Raw genomic sequence first — 19,541 nt, 5'->3', positions numbered from 1 at the left:
GAGAGAGAGAGAGAGAGAGGATACATTTGGGTCTTGAACTATTCTTTGTAAAACAAAAGAAGTGTATAGAGAGAAGGATAAAAGAGACATTTGGCCGATATCATTTTCTGTGTAATTTTAATCAGACGGCTACGACTTTAAATTTTTTTTTTAAAAGTAATTGGACAACACATAAATGGTTTGTTATTGTAACCCTGAACAATTCAAAAAGTCCGCTATGTTATATTATAGTACTACCGTACTAGATTTTCAGTCCTTAGGATATGTAAATAAAGTAAAATCGAAGCGACTGTTTTTTTTGTATGTGTTTAATATGGTGGCGTGATTCAAGTAACGAGAATCGTTCTCTCCATATTTGAGCGGCAAGAAAATTAATTTTTAAAGAATTGTGATAATGAGACAATAGAACTAACAAAATTAAGCACAATATAGAAGCGTAACAGAACAACTACGAAAATGGTTTGGTATAGAAATGAATAAACTAACCATAAAAGACTCCTTTTATTTTCTGTACAGAGAGAAAGATAAAGAAACATTTCCGACATGTATCATTTTTTTGTAAACTTTAATTGGACGGCTACAACTTTAAAAAAAAAGAAAGAAAAGTGAGCAGACAGCACATAGATGGTTTGTGTTTGTATCCCTGAACATTTCAAAAAGTCCGCTACGTTATTATACTTCTGGATTTTCAGTACTCAAGATATGTAAATCAAGTAAAATTGACGCGACGTTTTTGTGTGTGCGTGTGTGTTTAACATGTGGCGTAACTGGAATAAAGCGAATCGTTCTCTCCTTGTTTGAGCGGCAAGAAAATTATATTTAAAGAGTTGTAAGAATGAGACAATAGATCTCCTAAATTAAGCACGATACAGAAGTTTAACAAAACAACCACAAAAATGATCTGATGCAGAAATTAAAAAAAATTAAAAAAGTCCTTTGACAATCAATTGTAACATTCGGCAAAATTTGATCCCGTGACCTCTCAATAAACAATGTACAAAGACGGCCCACGAATTACCACATCCCAACTAGATTTTTGATAGCTGGTAGACAATATGCTAAAAGATGACACACCTTTCTTTTCTAATCTGATGAAAAAGATCACACCTCACGTGGGGCAATTCTCAGCCAAAAAAAATACAAGAGAGCAATGGGGGACAGAGCATCGCTAAAGGCAGTAAGCTTGGCCCAGGTAGAAGCTAAAAGATGTACAGTGTGTACTAATCTTTTCTTCTTCTTTCTTCTTTTGGAACACCAAGATGGTGTAATTCTCAAATCAAATGCAAACGTGTAAAATCCAAGTCGATGGGATCATATGTCTGTGTAGGTACACATGAACCTATATGTCTACGTACAGAAGCGGAGTTAACTACGACTATATTACGGGCGCGGTCATGCCGCCAATAATGCACCGGATCCCATCAGAACTATAACTATATTATTACGTTAGAAGTTTACACAAGGAGAAAGGCATGGTGACTAATAATTTGGTGAGCCCTCGCTGTTTTACTGCAGAATATGTGGAACTTCATATCCCAGCACCAACCTCATTAGAGTATCTCCAACCCATACTCCATTTCTTCATTTTGGAGGAAAAACTGTCTCCAACCCATCCTCTAAAACTCTCCTCCATTTGGGAGGATGAACTTTGATCCTCTAAATATAGAGGATGAAGGAAAAAATAAAGAATCTCCTCCAAATATGTGTTGGAGTTGAGAAATAGAGTGTTGGATTGGAATTGAGATAAATAGTACAATCATTTAAATCTACTTTTCAAATAAAATAGATTAATTTGATCATCTCAAATAGAGATTTGGAAGGTGTTAGATTGGAGATGCTCTTAGCCGTTGGGTCCTCTGATGTCTACAACCGTGGTGAGAGCACATTGCAGGGATAAAAAGTAGGCCCGGCCAACACATGGGCTGGCTTGTAACTTGACCACCAATATGCTCATCATCATTGCTAGTGATTGGACATGGCAAAAGTATAATTTGATGCACATTTGGGTTTGATTTGCTTTATCATTAATTAAAGTTACATTCATGGGAAAATTTCAAAAAAAATAAATCTAAACTATGACTCCAATGTCTCATGGACGTCCAGACTTGAATAAATATTAATTACATCTTTGAACTTTACAAGATATGATCAATTACACCGACGCCGTCTAATTCCCTTAAGTTGTAAACAGAGGATGCTTACGTGTTTGTCTTCACTCCCGCACGGAATGACACATGTCCAAAACCCTACAACTCTTACTCATCTTCTCCGCCCAATTCCTACCAAACCATAAAAACATCCACCAATTGCATGTTTTGAGTAACACCACAATAATTGCTATTCAGTGCACCACAAAAATAGCAATTGGAGTATACAAGATTGAACACTAAAACGAGTGCATAAACCTCAAATTACCAGAGGGGGGGGGGGGGGGGGGGGGAGGAAATGGATCTTTAACCATACCCACAAAATTTCAGTGGGTTTGATTTTCCAATTTTGGGACAGAAGAGAGAGAAGAGGAGCAGAGGCCACCCACTGGATTCACTCACAAAAAATTCCCTAATTTTGGATTTGACATCCCTAATTTTCACGATGATGAGATGGGGGGCAAGAAATTCTGAAGAGAGAGAACCACACTTTCATTCTTGGCCGTAATGTTAGCGGGTGGTGGTTCTGTTGACAATGACGATGTGGTGGTGGCTATGAGAGAGAGAGAGAGAGAGAGAGCACCATATGTTTTCCTGGGTGAGAGGGGGTGAAAGACAAACGTGTAAGCATCCTCCGTTTACAACTTAACCGACGGCACGGGTGTAATTGATAAACTGGAATAGTTCAAAGGTGTAATTAATATTTATTGAAGTTTGGAGGTCTACGGGACTTCGAGGTGATAGTTCAGAGTTTTTTTTTGGAATTTCCCGTATATTCATTACAAATAAATCCACATGACTTAAAAGACTACAACCCGGACCAAATCCGAATTCATGATCACAACCTCTCTCTTTTTCTTTGGTATAGGAATTTGCTTTGTCATGCACAAGACTACAAATAATAAAATTCTATACAGGTAACAATTGATGGGAAGGGTAATGACATTCCGAAACATGGAAATACCAAAAGAATTGTCGCCCTTGAATCACAAGAAAAATTGTGTGTGTGAACTTACTGCAGCATTCAGCACCCATCGCAGGATAACTAGAATGCTATCTCTTGAAGAATTTGAAGCGTCTTCCGATGAACCTGGACCAAAAGATCAACAGAAGATTCAAAACAAAGTCACTGCAACGAACACAGAACTCTAGGTGCCAAAACCAATGAGCATTTTCACTTGAACCATGAATACTTCCATTGCAAGAGAAGCGACCAGAAAACTTTCTAATGAAGTTATAAGACCTGCTTCTTAACCCCAAGGGGTTGGCCTAGTGGTCTAGACTTGTGACTTAGGGGTTTGCTCCTTCCTAAGATCTCAGGTTCGAAATCTCTTAGATGCTATCAACTCTTTTGGGGCAAGCCCATACGGAGCTTTGCTTCTGTCTCTCCGCAAGTGGGAGGTGGGATTGAGCCCCCAAGACTAGTCGAGGTACGCAAAAGTTGGCCCCGGACACCTAAGTTATCAAAAAAAATAAGACCTGCTTCTTTTGAATCATTTTGCATTCGTAGTACATTACCCAAAACAAACACCCAATAGAGAGCGACAGAGAGGGCCAGAAATTACCCATTCAAGATGCTGAGCTGTGATGCCAGAGATATTTCCTGCATATATGCCGCCTAAGACCTGATAATTCCCCACACACAGACAAAGGTGCATCTCAGAGAGTGAATGATTCAATCATATTCGTCTTCTTCAGTAGAAAGAGATTTTTACAAGATGCTAGTGAGATGATCACCACAATGCACACACGAGAACAAGGGCATCCATGACTTTTCGATTAAATTCAAGGAAGTCAACATTTTTCAAATTTGCATCCTTTCACAAACAATAATTGCTAGCTGTGAGCATACTTGAAAGCGATTAGTACCTTAGAAACAGTCTCGAGAAACATGCCAGGCCGCACAGGTAATGGTTTACGCCCACTAACACTACCCTGAGAATCACAACTATAGAGTCAACATAACAACACCAGCCATTACTCATTCATCTAGCTTGCATTGTTTTTTTTTTTTTTTTTTTTTTTTTTTTGTGCATAGTGTTTTTAGCCCAAAAAAAAAAAGGCTTCTGTCCAAGGAAATTGAACTCACCCTTCCTGCAATTCCGCTAGAAAAATCAGCAGCATTTTCCTTGTCAGTGCTGGAATTGTCTGCACCTTCGTCTTTTCCTTGCATCACATTCTTTATCATCTCCTCTACAGTTTTCCCTGGCTTCAGAGCCACAAGCTTGGTCAGAAAGTTGACCTGCATCGATCAAACTTACTAACGGATTAATGACTTAGTTGCAGTAGCAAGCATGCTTGTCCTTGGAGGAAAATGGAAAGCCCCATTCACTGGTATATGGTGGGGCGGTTTTTAGTATGACAATAAGAGAAATAACTTATTTAGGCCAACAATTAGCCTGGCATTTTCCTTCTGATTCATGATTTCAAATCTCCAGACATGTACTGACCTCTGATTCAGGAAGTGTAGTTAAACCACGGTCATTTCTTTCATCTAGCATTCCACCTCCCATCATATTCCTAGCCTCCTCTCTGATTAAAACAAGCCTTGCGAGTAGCTTTCTATCAGGGACCACAGGCCGAGATTCCATAGTCTGAAAAGGATTATGAATCCACGATAATTTAAGGCAAAATCATTATGGACTGTTTATATACAATACACAACTCATTAGAACCATTGGTATATCACTGATGCGGATCATAAGATAAAAAACAAGAATAGTCGTAGAGGGTTAGTAAAATCAGAATAAGCTTCATGAAGAATTGCCCGATTCTTGGTCAATATGAGCAAAAATGGAATGCCAGTTGGGAACCAAGTTATTTAATTTTTCGGACTTTGAGGTACACCCAGAATCATATAACTAAAAACTACTGGTCCATAATGAAGATCAAGTCAGGAAATTAGGTCCCACGCTGTTTTCTAAGGGGAAAGCTATATTACTGAAATGACGCAGAACTGCACTATTCAATTTCAGTTGATTCCTTGTTACGCTATAAACCAAAAAAGAAAAAGAAAAATATCCTTCTAGCATACAAAATACAAATATGAACAGTTATTGGGACAAAATACTGATATAGTTAGCTGCAGTTCAACAACATCAGCATTGGTCATGGAGTTAATATCTTGGATACTCTCAGCTTTATTTCCTTTTTTTTATTTGCTCGGCCAGATTTTTGTCCTATTGAGAATGAGTGTCATGTTAAGGGTGTAATCATGTAATTCCATTTGGGTTGAGAGTAGGTCTAATGTGGCAAACAAGGAACTCTTATAGAAATGTCTTCAGCTTCCTTCCACATAGAAGAGACCTTGAGGTAATCTCAAACCATTTTGAAAACCCTGCTTCAATATTGATCACTTTGCCATCTACACACAAGTATCACAAATACAAGTTGTCTTCTTGACTAAAACAAAAAGATGAGTTCTGTTCTGTCTTCAATAGACTGACTAGATTCTGTAATAAATCTCCCCCGAAATGGCTTTAATGCTGCAACTGGCAACCAAGGAATACATTTTAAGAAAAACAGTTGAATAAAAACTGTGCAGTCCCCTTTCAACAGTGCAGAAACTGGAGTGCTGCGAGTGCATAAGTTTCCTCTAATAAGAAATATGACTAGAGGAAAATGATTATAGATGCCTTAAAATGTTTGCGACATTTACTTTGTGATTGTGCAATACACCTATCACGGAATTGTGAAGTCCCAACCCAAACTTGGGTTTTTTCACAAACTCGAGAAATACATCCTATGAATCCATGTGAGGATTATCATTACTCAAACCCAACAATCCCTTGTACTTCCTAATGAAGACAATGAGAAGCTTCTTCAATCCTATCATAATATATGTTGCATTTTTTGTGAATATTTAGCCTTCGCATTTGAAACTGAGGGTTTTCTTAACAATGAAGAAAAACTTTCTAAAATAAGAGAGATTCTCAAACAGAGATTATACTTCCAGATGCTTCATCAAATCAAAAAATTGTACAGCAACCCATTTAGGCAGCTTTCGAATAATTACCTCCAATATATCATCAGCCTGGTTGGCTATATCAATTAAATTTGCTCCTGGAAGATGAACCTTCGTGCCATTCTCACCTTGGAATACACCACCACCTGCAGCAACTCGCCGAAGTAATTCATGCCTGCTGTCTTTCTGGGGAGTTCTACAGAGAAGGCCAACCACTTGAACCTAGGAGACATATCACAAGGGAAAATGTATATATTTAACAAAATACACGGTTTGCAAAACCCCTTATCACTAAATCTAGTATATCATGTATTTGAGTTCAGAAGCATCCTCACATGTGGAGGGCACTTTTTTGTCAGGTGGGATAAAACTGTCTCCTTGATAACAACCAAGAGTGACTTGCGCTGCAGGGAATCAATGGAAACGTGTTAAAAACAATCTCTAAAGCCAACAATAAAAAAAACCAAAGAAAAGCAAGAAAAAATGTCCAATAGAAAGGCATCAAGGTCCATCAAGAATGGTCGATCCTGTAACGTGGAATAAATGCAGTCATGCCCGCTGACCCTTAATGTGCCTATGCTGTACCAAAGATGAATTCTTTTGGTATTACCCTAAGCCAATCTATCAGTCATCGGTTAGGTTTAGGAAGTATTTCCTACAGTAGCATAATGAATAGTGCATGGCCAGTCACAAAGAGCTTAGAGCTGTAACTCCAATCAAATGTAATCCCATTGAACTCAAAATTTGGATATGCCCCGATGAAAGTATTTGAGTTTGACAACACATCAACAATAATAAAACAACAACATCAAGTATAATAACAAGATACCTGATGCTTAGTTCAACAATCCAAATAACTAGAATATCTATGTATAATACCAACTGATGGTCCTCCGCAATATGAAAGCAAGAACAAAGGTTGAAATATGTACTTTATCATCTTCGTCATTCTCAGCGAGTTCAATCATGTAATCCAGGGCCATCATAAACCCTGATTCCATCTCATCAACTCTCTTCCCAATAACTCCATGTGCAGCCAACTCCACCGCCAATTTTTCAGATGCTTCATCCATGTTCATATCTTCCAACTACATCCATGGGTAAACATTAGGTAATGTGATCAACAAAATCTATGGACCTTCGTGTCACTAGAAACAAGTCAGAAAATGTTGAAGCAAGGTTACTAAATCATTTGTCTGAAACCGAGAATAGGCTCGTGAAGAGCATAGAGTATTAAGTACAAAATTTGCAACCTATTGTGTGTGTTCGTAGAATGCAGAGTAAATGGCACTACTACTATGTAGCTCAGTTTCTAAGTAAAGAGCCCGATCCGCTCATGATTGATTCAACTCAACAAGCTTTTTTTCACAGTTGTACATCGTTTACCAGGGTAAAATAGCATTAAATACTTGAACTTGAGAACATGCAATATGGTATTACTCAAGCTCGAGTCAAAAACAAAGAAGAGAAAACTATGACCATAGTTGAATCAATCTCGGCAAGTCACCTCAAGAATGAGGGTTCTCACTTCTCACAGTTGCAATATGTGGAGATTTGAGGAAGATCTATCATTGATGCCTTAAATGTCTCGTCCTGATGAAAGGATGACACCTGTGTTTGTATTTGGGAAATCAATATCCACTTTGCCCTCGTAGAAATTTTCCAAGATAAAGAACATGTTTTAAGTTTGAATTGTAGTGTAGAAGGTCTGCCACACTCGTGAGTTGGTTACATCTTGCATCAATTATGGATTCCTATACATACATGTTCACAATAGGCAGTTGTGGACACCAAGACATCGGTGCAAGTGTGGAGGTAAAGCTTGGGCATTGCTAGGTCGCATTCCTTGGAGTTTCTATGCCATGTTCTTTTGCCTCTTAGCTATTAACCGTCGATGTGGGAGGGGAGGGTTGGATCATAATTTGGACAAGCATAAGGCAATTTATCATTCCTAACTGGATTCCAGCATCATAATCATGAAGCAAAAGGAACAACATAGCAACATCCAAATAGTTGGAAAGACAACCCAAATAGGCAATGGTAATGGTGCAGGGATTGTATTCTGAAATTGTACCACAATGGCAAATTCAACTGGGTCTGTATTAGCATACAAGAGACGAGGGAAACTAAGGGGAACATCAAATTGGAAAAAACAAGCAAATTCTGGCGTACTTGATAGCTATTAACCGGAAGACGTTACGGGAAAATATCTAACCTCTGCATCCTACAGGATGACAAGGCATCTCACCATGACAACTGAAAATCCGCTTGTTGGTTGGTTTTGATGGCACTATTACATAAATGGAGCTTAGTGGGGAAAAAAAAAAAACTGGGCAAATGGTCAAAGCATTGCAGACTCATCTTATAAGGGGTTTTTTTTTTTTTTTAATCGATTCAATCCATTTAACATGGAAAGCCCGAAGGCAATACAGATTTCATCACGAAATACACGAGTGAACCAAAACTACCTAAACTTAAACCAAGGCACCAACTGCCAAAGCAGGCCGACGATTCCATCGGGACATAAGAACCAGCCCTAGATAGTAGAGTATCAACAAAGACACCTAGCTCAAACCCACAATCAGCACAAGATGAAATCCAGGCGGGGCTCAACATCGGCACACCCATATCAGGAGGCACACCAACAGACAATCACCGACGAGCGAACCACACTAACACGGGTAAGACCACACCGGTGCAAGACTTGCCGACACTTGTCGTTCTGCCGGTGTTCGCATCCTATAAGGTTGAGATACCTTAAAGACAAACAAATAGCCTGAAATAAGGGGAGAGAAACAATTGAGGGATGAACTATAACACCTTGAAGATTCATAAACATGCGGTTTAGAACTTTCACTAGTACACATGCACAATTTGAACTGTCAATCATATTTCGTATTCAAGTACAACAACAACAATAACAGAATCCATCTAGTCCCCAATCACTGGGGGTATGGATGGAAGAGGATTGGAGACAGACCTAACCATTGGCAATATATGCACAAAGTGACCCCTCCGAGAATACCATTGGAACAGTGACACCCTATATATTTCGTATTCAACTATCTCCGGATAAAAGCACAAAAACATTCCGGAACAAATAAATTCAGTGAATTGATACCGATAAAGAGCAAATAATCGAGGTTATCGCTTACCTATTTGAATATCTAGATTTACCATAGTGATTACTAATTAGTGATTACCAAATTGTCCAATCAAAAAAATCTAGGAAGGCTGAAACAGGCATGTGGCAACTTGATAATTAATCCAATACATTTGGATAAGTGATATCAAAATTGTCAACCGAGACAAGACGATGCGGCTTCTACAGAAGGGTATCAAAGATAAGGAGCGAAGGGTTTAGGGTTTAAGGTCAAACTGCAATAATACCCGCCTAAAAACAACAACACGATAATTGAAGAGTGGAAAAACTTACAAGCTTGGCGACCTCTTGAAGAACAGAGACGACCTGTTCGCCGCCTTTGATGATAGCTTCGTACTGGGAAGGAGCCCATTTTGGGAGCTCCGTTTTTTGCCTCGTCCTCACTCTTTTACCCCGTGACTTGAGTTCTTCATCGGAGTAGCCTCCGCCGACCTCGTAGCTGGTACATAGGGCCAGCAGTTTTTGTTTCTTGAATTGCTTGAGTTGCCACTGGTGGTGGTGATGGTTAGTAGGAGAAGAGGGTTGTGGCGGTGTGATGAAGTAAAATGGTGGGAAAGGGCGAAGATTGGAAGTGGGTATTGTTGGTGTTAGGAGGGCGGCCATGGAAGAAGGATGGGGATGGAAGATGAGAGAGAGATGACCTCTGCAAAATGTTTTCTCCCTGGGTAGAGAGAGAAAGGGGGGCGGAAAAAAAAGTTGAAGGAAAATCGCCGTCTGTGGGAATCGAACCCACGACCACGTGGTTAAAAGCCACGCGCTCTACCAGCTGAGCTAAGACGGCTTGGATGCACAAGTGGGATGCATCTTTGCTTTAATAATATGTTAAATAATGTCCATTGGCCAACTTATCATACACACTTTCAAACACCTCTATATATGTTCGTGATTGATATGTTAAGCTCTCTGCAATTCTGCATTGTCAACCATTTTATCCATTGATTTCGCAGATAGTACTAAAAACGATATCTCACTTAGTACGACTCTAAAATCTTGCAGAGTTGTAGTAGACTCGAGTTCGTTCGTTTACCTCACAACCCGAGTCGAGCTTCAATCTGCTCGCGAACGGCTCAATTGTTTACTGCCTTACTTGCAATAGACTTGAGTCTTGTCTTGCAATCATGATGTATGCATCTTCAAATTAGTAGTATTAATTAGGCACACGGGAAAACAACTTCAGCAATCATCAAGTGAAAATGCTTAAATCACCAAAGTAGATCAACCCATGATGGTCGAGAAAAATTAGACAATGACCCATACAAATGCGTTTGAATGAAGCCCTTCTAGACTTAAACTTGTAGTTTTATTAACATTCAAATGAAAATGCTTAAATCCCCCAAGTAAGACTCATTTAGGAACCCCAACAATACAAAACTGCGAAAGAAAAATGGTAAAGAAGTTTGATTCTCCAAAAGTCTCTTCCTTGTTGGGAATGTCAATGGTTGTTCGACCTCTCGGCCCCCTTACTTTATGGTCATTTAGACCTTGTTTCTTTTGGATTTTGAGGGAGGTTTTTAAAAGTAATAAGTAAAGAAAAATAGATAAGGATTTCGTTTATTAGACCAAATTTCTATTAGGGATGACAGGGAAATATTCTTCCCCATTAAAATAAAATTTGAGTTAGTAATCTAAATATTTTTATTAAGTACGTAAAGGAAAATCGAAAATCCTATGTGTACCGACCATTTTTGGACCGAAACCGTACCGACGGCCGCGCGCGGCCGTCTCCGGCCACCGGACGGCCGATCCGAGCCGTCCAAAAATTTTAAAAAAAAAAACCGAGGGGCCCTACGCGGGAATTAACGTCATCCGATGTGTGTAGGGTGCTTGATCTAAACACCCTATTTTTCGTGTATATATGTATACACGAAAAATAGGGTGTTTAGATCAAGCACCCTACACACATCGGATGACGTTAATTCCCGCGTAGGGCCCCTCGGTTTTTTTTTTAAAATTTTTGGACGGCTCGGATCGGCCGTCCGGTGGCCGGAGACGGCCGCGCGCGGCCGTCGGTACGGTTTCGGTCCAAAAATGGTCGGTACACCTAGCAGTACTCAAGGAAAATATAGAGCAGCAAAAGCCACCGCAACTCTTGGGCTCGTACGTGAAACATAATGCGATTCGGGAAGCGCTTCGCTAAAGGTTTGGAGTTTGGTAATTTGTAATGTAAACCCTATCTTATAAAATAGTAGTATATATACAACCGATATAACATATACTCTCTACATCTGAAATACGTAAGTAGAATTGGTATGAGTCATTAATGTACTCAATTACACAATTTGAAAACTACGTATGTGTCTTGTATTTTTTTCTCATTGTTACTTAATCTATGTACGTCGAATGTTAGTTGCTTTGACCGTATTCCAAAAAACAACAGCAAAAATAAGTTAAGATAACCAAGCCAACAAACAACACGGCAAGCAGGTGTAGCAAATTGGAGAAGTTAATGATTAATTCTCTTATTAAAACCATGCCTCAAATTGTAACAAGATCAGGCCTATTTTGGCCAAATAATCCAAATGTATTATTGGAGTATTACTCCTATTTTGTTCTTGTTCCAAAAAACATCGCATCTAGTTTTGCGTTAATTTTTTTGTAACTTATTGTTTCGTCATATAACAAAAAAAATTAACATCGAAACTCCAATAGTTTTAAATAAAAAAACAAAAATAAATAATATATGTGAATAAAAAATTATTTGGCCAAAATAGGCTTGGTTAGTTCACATATCTTGTTTATGCCCATGGTTTAAAAACTGTCCACAATACTCTGTCATCATTCCGTACTCGACTCTAGAAAAAATGCCAAATTATGTTAAACAAATCCTTTGATTGTTTGACCACACCTGACTCTATCTTGACCATTGACGAATCTTAGGCATTGGCATCTAGTAGGCATTGGCATCTATACTACGAGTAGTACTAACAAATACAGTTAATCATTTTCCGCTTGACCAAAAAAAAAAAAAAAATACAGTTAATCAACTTCCGTCATCGTTATATTTCTGTCGTTATTTTAAGTCGATTGGCACGGTGATTAATAATGTAGCCGTTTACAAAACTTTATCCTAGTACGACTACTCCATAACTTATTCAGACCCCGTCCTGCTAATTATTTTGTTCCTTTTAGTACTATTTTTTTTTTGTATTTGTTAATTTTGTGTCAATTTTTTTGAATTATATCGAGACGAATTTAAAAAGTGAAAAAACTTACTTTTATCAAAATATTTTGTGAAATAATCATTTATTAGAAAAATAATCATTTAATTTTTTTTTGTTTCTAAAATGTGGTTATTTTTGCTAAAAGTAAATTATTATTTTTTTACTTTTCTAAATCTTCTTATTGAAATGAATAATTGACAAAAATTTGTGGCAATACTTAGGTTTTGTTCCAAAACACCTTCTTAAAAAATAAGTACTTATTTTACATTTTCAAACTAAAAAATAATGTAAATAAAAAATATATTTTTAAATTTTTTTACACCGTATAAAAGATCTCGATAAGATTTATCAAATAAGATTCATATTGCTAGAAAAATTATTTGCGTAAATACATTATTTTTGAACTTAAAATTACCTTTTTAAAAAATAAGTGCTTATTTTCAGTTCTGGAACGGAACCTTAAAAGTACAAAACAAAATTTGAATAAAGACAAACTAAAAGAAGTACTCTCTTCATCTCATAAAGTTTGACACTTTTACTATTTCAGTCCCATGAAAAAATTAATTATATCTTTTAATCCGTAATATTTTTTATAAGTAATATAGATCTTGTTTAATAAAATTTAATTTGTTCAATAAAATAAAATTTAAGAAATTACCTAAAACATTATGAATTAAAAGACATATAAAATTTTTAAATGACATGCATTCCTAAAAATGCCAAACTTTACAAAACCGAAGGAATAGTAAAAGTTGGAACCGGGGTCTCACGACCGTTATAAAGCACTGAAGTTTGGTACATCCGTAAATGTAAGCAAAACCAAGGGCCTAGCTCAGAGTTCTAAAACCCCACTTTTCCCCAGGAAAGAGCCCACTGTTCCGCTTCCTCGCCGCTATAAATGCCCCTTGCCTGCGGTCTCGGCATTTCCATTTTATCCAGTCCCTTCCCCTCCTCCTGCATTTTCCCATCTCTCCTAGGGTTTTCTGTTCTCTCCGCATCCTCTCTCTTTCCCTCTCTCCGCAACCGGCAGTAATGGCTCTTGAACTTCAGAACGGAGGCGGCGCCGATAACGGAGGCTCCAAGGCCGTGGTCTTCTCGGCCGTGAAGCCTCAGCTGTTCGTGGAAGACGGGAAGGCCAACGACGCCGTGCAGTTCTACAAGGCCGCTTTCGGAGCCGAGGAGGTGAGCCGTTCCGTGCATCCCAAGAGGAAGGCGGACCAGGAGCTCCCTCTCGTCCTCTCCGCCGAACTCCACCTCGGCTCCTACTCCTTCCTCGTCTCCGACCTCGCCCACGACTCCTCTACTCCGTAAGCAATTTCCCCCCTCGATATTTCCGTGTTTCTACGTCTTCTCGCTCTGATCTACGTAGAAATAGAAGCCGTACATATTATCTTCGTTATGTGATGGTTTAGTTGAGTTTATTATGTTTGCATGTTCTCTGCTTAGGGCTTATAACTTATTATTGGGTTTCCCTAAGCTTTCCTAACGGCTTTTGATGTTTGACCAGCGTCAAGACTTCGGGAACAGGATTCGTCATCTGCTTGGAGACCGATGACGTGGAAGCTGCCGTGTCCAAGGCCGTGAGCGCCGGTGCTGTCTCCGAGGGAGAAGTGGCGGAAGGGGACGGCGCGTGCTGCGGTGGGCGCGTGGGGAAAGTGAAGGACCCCTATGGCTTCGTCTGGATGATCTGTTCCCCGGCCGAGAACTGCGCCGACGTGGAGGCTAGAGCCATGCCTGTGGCGATCTGAACCGTTTCTGTTCTACTGTTTTCGCCTGTTTTTTGTGTTCATCTAATCTGACCGCCTTATTATGACAGTGGTAGTAGCAAGTAGTTGTGGAATCGGCTGTGTTGTTGGTAGTGTCTCGATTACAGTCGTTCTTTTGGTTGATTTTGAAATGAAACGGGGATGATCTTAACCAGCAGCTTTCAGTCGTTGACTTTAATGGAGTAGTAATGAAATTACTTTTAGAAGTTTCGTTAATTAGTTTGTGATCTGTTCGATGTAATCTAATCTCTATGGTGTAACCGGTAAATATGGTCGATGGTAAATAAATAAGCTTAGTGAGTTCAAAGCTCGTTTAGTTAGTTTATTGTAACTTAACTTGGATTAGTAAAGTTTGGCATGTTTGTAGAGACTCTCTATAGTTAACAAATAGGACACGAATACCTGGATTATAAACAAATACGAGTAAGAGTTCAGGCCAAGCTAGAGCCAGAAGGCCCAGAATAGTTTTGAAGGAGTCGGGTTGAAGGAGTCTGAGTTGTTACACGCCAACTTTCAGGTTGACCCGTGTTTGCATCTACAATTCTACATTGGTTTGTGTTAGAATGTGTGTGAACGTTGAGTCTCACATCAGATAAACAGAAAAATGATTGGATCTTAATATACAATTGAATGACACATCGCTTACAATGCTTAACTTTTTAAGTGGATATAGGTCATTCAATGTATGTTGAGCTCAAATATGGTGGATTTTTTGCTGATACTCATGCAAATTGAATCTTGAGCACGTAGTGGTTGGTTGATGCATCGGTCAAACTCTCAACAATTTGTCTATGTATGGAGCTTGCTTTGTGTTTAATTGAGACTCTTGTGAGGGGGTGGTAAGATTGGTTGTCTTCAGTATTAGATGATGAGATTGATGTTTTAAGATTAGTCAATTGCGAGAAAGCTAACCTAAGTTATCAAAAAAGCTGGTCGATGAGAGAGAAATTAGATTTCCTAATAGTAATAGGATCAAGGGGTAGTTCGGTCATTTCAGAAGCCCATAGGATAGTAGTAGTAGTAGTTGTATGGTAGGTTGTTATTGGTGGCGGTGACGGTTTATTGTCTCCCCTCGTTAGTCGAGAGAATATCGTACTTTCATAAAGAAAATTAGGAATTGAATATCTCCGGATTATGCTAGTTGAGAATATCTAACTAATTGTTTTCCTTTTTAGGTATAGAGATAGAACAAGGTTTTGGTTTTTTGGTTTAAGCTTATTAATGGTTGGATAACAGCGAACAGACTAGTGACACGTGTGGTGCAGCAGTAGTATTAGCAATCAAGTGTGTGTATGTATCTGCGGAATCGGCCAGTACAGTATGCGCGTGGGATTGATTTGGACGCTATGCCTCACATGGCATAGTAGGGGTTTGGGTAGGTTTCTCGTGAGTGAAGAAGCAGCCTGCCTACTGGTTACGGGCCAGCTTTTGCAGCTTTTCATTAATTGGTTTTTACTCCCAACTAGAAAAACGTTTTTCATTTCTACTGTTTTCAACGAAGAGAGAAGAATTGTACTCCTACTACTTGGAAATTACCCCTCCGTTTTGACAAATTTGTCTTTTCTTCCAGTGTAGTAGTAAAATGTTTCACCGAAAATAAGGAGAATTGTTTTTATCACTCTCTAAATTTATAATCACAATCTCCTTCATAGAAGACCGTAAAAATCAATTCTTTGATTCTTACACTCTCCGAAATTGATTTTGGCACTCTTTTGAGAGTATGGTTATTAATTTGGAAAGTGCTTTTGATAGCGCGAACCCTAACTTTTCATGCTTGGTGGACCTTCTCAAAAAGACTATTAAGGGGTTGTTTGGCCTAATTAGTCTAATGACTTCTTTTTTTCCCCTTATACAATTTTTTTTTTTTTTTTTTTGCATTTCTTGATTTTTCGTGATTTTTTTTGTTGATTATTGACTCGTTATGACGAGGAATTTAAAAAATAAAAAATTATGATCCAAACCCCTTTTTTAATAAAGACGAAAAAATTGATTTATTAGCTTATTTTGTCTTTATTCAAAAAATTTGGGTTTTTATCACTTTTTTTTTTAAAAAAATTTCTCTCGCTATGACGAACCAACAATCCTAAAAAAATTGACAAAAAACTAACGAATACGATTTTTTTTTTAAAAAGGACCAAAAAAAAACATTTTGCTTATCAGACCAAACAACCTCTAAGGGTCCGCACCCGTATTATGATACAAGTCATTTCCATTCATTAAATATTTCAAATTTTTTCTAAAATTAGTAATTTTTAATATTTCTAACGATTAAATTTTTTGTTTATGTGAGACCTATAAACAAAATCTATTTTGCATATAAAAACTACTTACTACAATTTAAAAACTGGGGGAAATTTTAGGAGAGGTGGCAATAGGAAGAACAGAGTCAATAGACTATTTTACGGGACGGAGGGGTATATTGTATAGTATTGTACTCATCTATATTCATCAGAATTCAGTAAATATTGGCACACATTCGGCATTACTCTCGATAATTTTACTCCAAGAAAAGTATCCACGTAAATTACACCATAATGATTCTGTTCCAAATGCCAAAACTTAGCTGTAAGAATTACTTTGGGAATGTTGTGCAGCTTGTGCTGTAGTATTGATTTGAGGCCGAAACCCCGGAATCCAAATAGGCCTCTTTTTTGGAGCAAAAGAAAGTCAGCCTTGTTAGTTGTAGCAAGTGACCATTGCTGTCAAACGCATAAAAGTACATGGTGCCTACCTCTTCGTTATCACTCCACTTGCATCGAAAATGGGCCTTCTTTACTCGTGTATAGATTTAGCCCATGTACTGTATCCTTTGTGAGAGTCTTATTACATTGTATACAAATCTAACTTCCTAAAGTATCGCCGAGTCCTATTTATTTACTGTATTCGTCTAACTTCCTGAATAAACAAATCTAACTTCCTAAAGTAGAGCCAATAATAATTGGCAATATGCGGCGATACTTTAGTAACACTGTAAGTGGAGTGAAGTGTGCAGTTGATGTCTCCCTTATGCTCTCATGCACATGGGGTATAATTTCCGTAAGCACCCATCCCCTTCCCCAAGCCCCCTAAGATAGAGTAGATTAGGATTAACGAATGGCCAAAAAAAAAACTTCCGATCAAGGCTAATTGCTTGCTTTCGTTAAGTTTGTCATTGGCGTTTTAACCTTAGGAACAGCCCAAGTTTCAAGGCCCAAGATCATATGGGCCAGATATGAGAGTGATTGCTAAAGCCGTAAATGGCCACGGCCCGAGGGTTCGAGAGAGAAAGTAAGCCGCTGTAAAGGAATTTAATTGGGCCATTTGCCGGCCGGCCCAGATTAATGGGCCTACTTCCCACGAGCTCCAGCCACAATTAAATTGAGATAAATTTCTTTCCATCTCCACACTTTTCCCCATCTCGTAGCCATATTTTCAGATATTTTGATCCTCGGAAAAAAATAATAATAAAACTGAAAGACGTGTGAGAAAAAAGGTTCATTTTTTTCACAAAAGGGAAAACACAACCAATTATTCGAGAGGTTTATTCGGTGTTATTAAAGTATCGCCACGTGGTGCTTCAAGACCGTGTGACCAGAAAATAAGAAAATCCAGTCAAGTGAAAAACCGATTTCAAAGTTTTCAAGACGTCCCAAACGTGCCGCTAAGGAATGCTTGTTTTTTTTTTTTCTTCTTTTCTTTTGTACGTAATTAATGAATAGTTGTTGATTTCTTAGCTTTTCTTGCCAAATTCTTGACTTTCTACTCTGAAAACCCTTGAAAAATCATGGGCTAGTGATGACTTTTTGTTACCTAGGTGAAGGAAGTCTCTAAAATCCACGTGATAAAACAGTTCACAAGAGAAGAGAGCCCCTCAGTCCCTCTCACCAGTAGCCCTAGCTCAGAGCAATTCAAAGCTACCCTACAGTACTCACACTGCACAACGTGCATGTCTCTCCCATGGACCCCCCCCCCCCCCCCCCCCCCCCCAATATCAATGAAATTCAATTCTTTTTGTTAATTCAATTATTTTTGTTTAGTACATACAGTACTACTTCTGAATTCCCTGGATCTCTCCCTGTAGTCTGCACTCGCTGTGATTTTTGTTTTTCGTTTTGTTAAAGACTGTGCGACTCTTAGACTCATCGTACCCCTCAAACCTGGCCACAACCATGGTTTTTTTTTTTTTAATTCTAGGCCATAGCCATGTCACCACATGATCTGGGATCATATTTTTTCGTCATTTATACAAGAAGGTAAGCTATTGGAGGTATCGTTATCGTGTTTGGCACTCCAAATTGTGTTTTATTATTCTATGTACGTGTGTTGCTGAATCCTTATAAATTCTTGCATTTTTTTTTTTTACATAGTTTTATTGCTCCATGAAGACCTTAATCAACAAAGTCTTGGGGCCTCCGAAGATTTGAGACAAAAGAATTGGACTATTCTTCTTTCTTTCTATTTGTTCTTGTTGTTTGACTTAAAGTGGAGAAATAACGACATTGACTGGTAAAGAGTAACGATAGTCATGAACAAAAGTTACTTAAGTAAGGCTTTACATGCAATAGACCACGACAAGTTTTCATATTGTGAAATTGAAAGCTTTGCATTATAGTTTTATTGTAAACGCATGTCTATGTAAATATGTCCAAGATACATTCATGTTATCACTCATCCATTCGGTTTCGTCATTGATTCTTCACATAATTCATAAATGAAAACGTCATCCCAAATGTAGCGCTTGTAAAATGTTAATGTCAAAACTTAAAGCAAATAAATCAACGGACATATTCGGTGTTTCATAATCTTCACCATCGCGTATGATTGTAGCCTTTCCTGCTTTAAACTTTTCAAGTCTTTGTGTGTTCTCTGAGCCCCCACACCTATGTGTGTTCGAAAGGCTCTCTGAGCACCACCACGTACGACTCTAACTAGGAGCACCGTCATTTATTGAGGTGTCAGAAAGAAGTTTAGGAGTTCAACTAATCTAAATTTTCAAAGAAGTACTAAAAAATTCGCCAATAGAAAAAAAGTTAGCTAATCAAAATCAACTTTTTTCAGAAAGAAATTTTGACCCCTAAACATACATAATATTAGTGGCAGAGAAGTCAAACAGAGAAACACAGAACATGCCCCAAGAATCTTTAATGGTGGTCGAATCTTTTTAGTGGCTTCTTGACTTCTACTCTGAAACCACCTTGCCTTGAAAAATCATGGGCTAGTGATGACTTTTTGTTCTACTCCAGTATTTAGAAGGAAGAAGTCTCTAAAAAATGAAAGAAAATTCTAAAATCAGCTCAATAGGCTGACAATAATAAGTATGTGAATGTATATAAAAGGATGCAAAAAATACACAAAAATATG

General features: G+C 38.2%; 2 protein-coding genes and 1 non-coding gene across 3 annotated transcripts; 1 reads left to right on the top strand and 2 right to left on the bottom strand.

Annotated features, from left to right (window-relative positions):
* Window positions 1-2,978: 2,978 nt before the first annotated feature.
* On the bottom strand, window positions 2,979-9,986 carry LOC131312733 (protein PEP-RELATED DEVELOPMENT ARRESTED 1, chloroplastic). The gene is made up of 9 exons (XM_058340675.1): window positions 9,548-9,986; window positions 7,044-7,199; window positions 6,447-6,515; window positions 6,163-6,333; window positions 4,598-4,741; window positions 4,237-4,389; window positions 4,017-4,082; window positions 3,713-3,772; window positions 2,979-3,237 (listed from the first exon to the last, which is right to left on the bottom strand). The coding sequence occupies exons 1-9, from the start codon at window positions 9,875-9,877 to the stop codon at window positions 3,193-3,195; spliced, it is 1,194 nt and encodes a 397-aa protein (XP_058196658.1). The 5' UTR covers window positions 9,878-9,986; the 3' UTR covers window positions 2,979-3,192.
* On the bottom strand, window positions 9,983-10,055 carry TRNAK-UUU (transfer RNA lysine (anticodon UUU)). The gene has a single exon. It is a non-coding gene; the product is annotated as a tRNA-Lys (tRNA).
* A 3,235-nt stretch (window positions 10,056-13,290) lies between these two features.
* LOC131312731 (uncharacterized protein At5g48480) lies at window positions 13,291-14,417 on the top strand. Its single transcript, XM_058340672.1, has 2 exons — window positions 13,291-13,742; window positions 13,943-14,417. The coding sequence occupies exons 1-2, from the start codon at window positions 13,468-13,470 to the stop codon at window positions 14,181-14,183; spliced, it is 516 nt and encodes a 171-aa protein (XP_058196655.1). The 5' UTR covers window positions 13,291-13,467; the 3' UTR covers window positions 14,184-14,417.
* Window positions 14,418-19,541: the final 5,124 nt, after the last annotated feature.

The sequence above is a fragment of the Rhododendron vialii genome, chromosome 13a, assembly GCF_030253575.1.
Source record: "Rhododendron vialii isolate Sample 1 chromosome 13a, ASM3025357v1".
Taxonomy (NCBI): domain Eukaryota; kingdom Viridiplantae; phylum Streptophyta; class Magnoliopsida; order Ericales; family Ericaceae; genus Rhododendron; species Rhododendron vialii.
This window is presented reverse-complemented; position numbering and strand designations above follow the sequence as displayed.

Coding starts and splice junctions, on each gene's coding strand:
- LOC131312733 (XM_058340675.1), bottom strand. CDS start 9,877: ATGGCCGCCCTCCTAACACCAACAATACCCACTTCCAATCTTCGCCCT. Junction 7,200..9,547: donor TTCAAGAGGTCGCCAAGCTT/GTAAGTTTTTCC, acceptor CCATGGATGTAG/TTGGAAGATATGAACATGGA. Junction 3,773..4,016: donor TTCTCGAGACTGTTTCTAAG/GTACTAATCGCT, acceptor GGGAATTATCAG/GTCTTAGGCGGCATATATGC.
- LOC131312731 (XM_058340672.1), top strand. CDS start 13,468: ATGGCTCTTGAACTTCAGAACGGAGGCGGCGCCGATAACGGAGGCTCC. Junction 13,743..13,942: donor GCCCACGACTCCTCTACTCC/GTAAGCAATTTC, acceptor ATGTTTGACCAG/CGTCAAGACTTCGGGAACAG.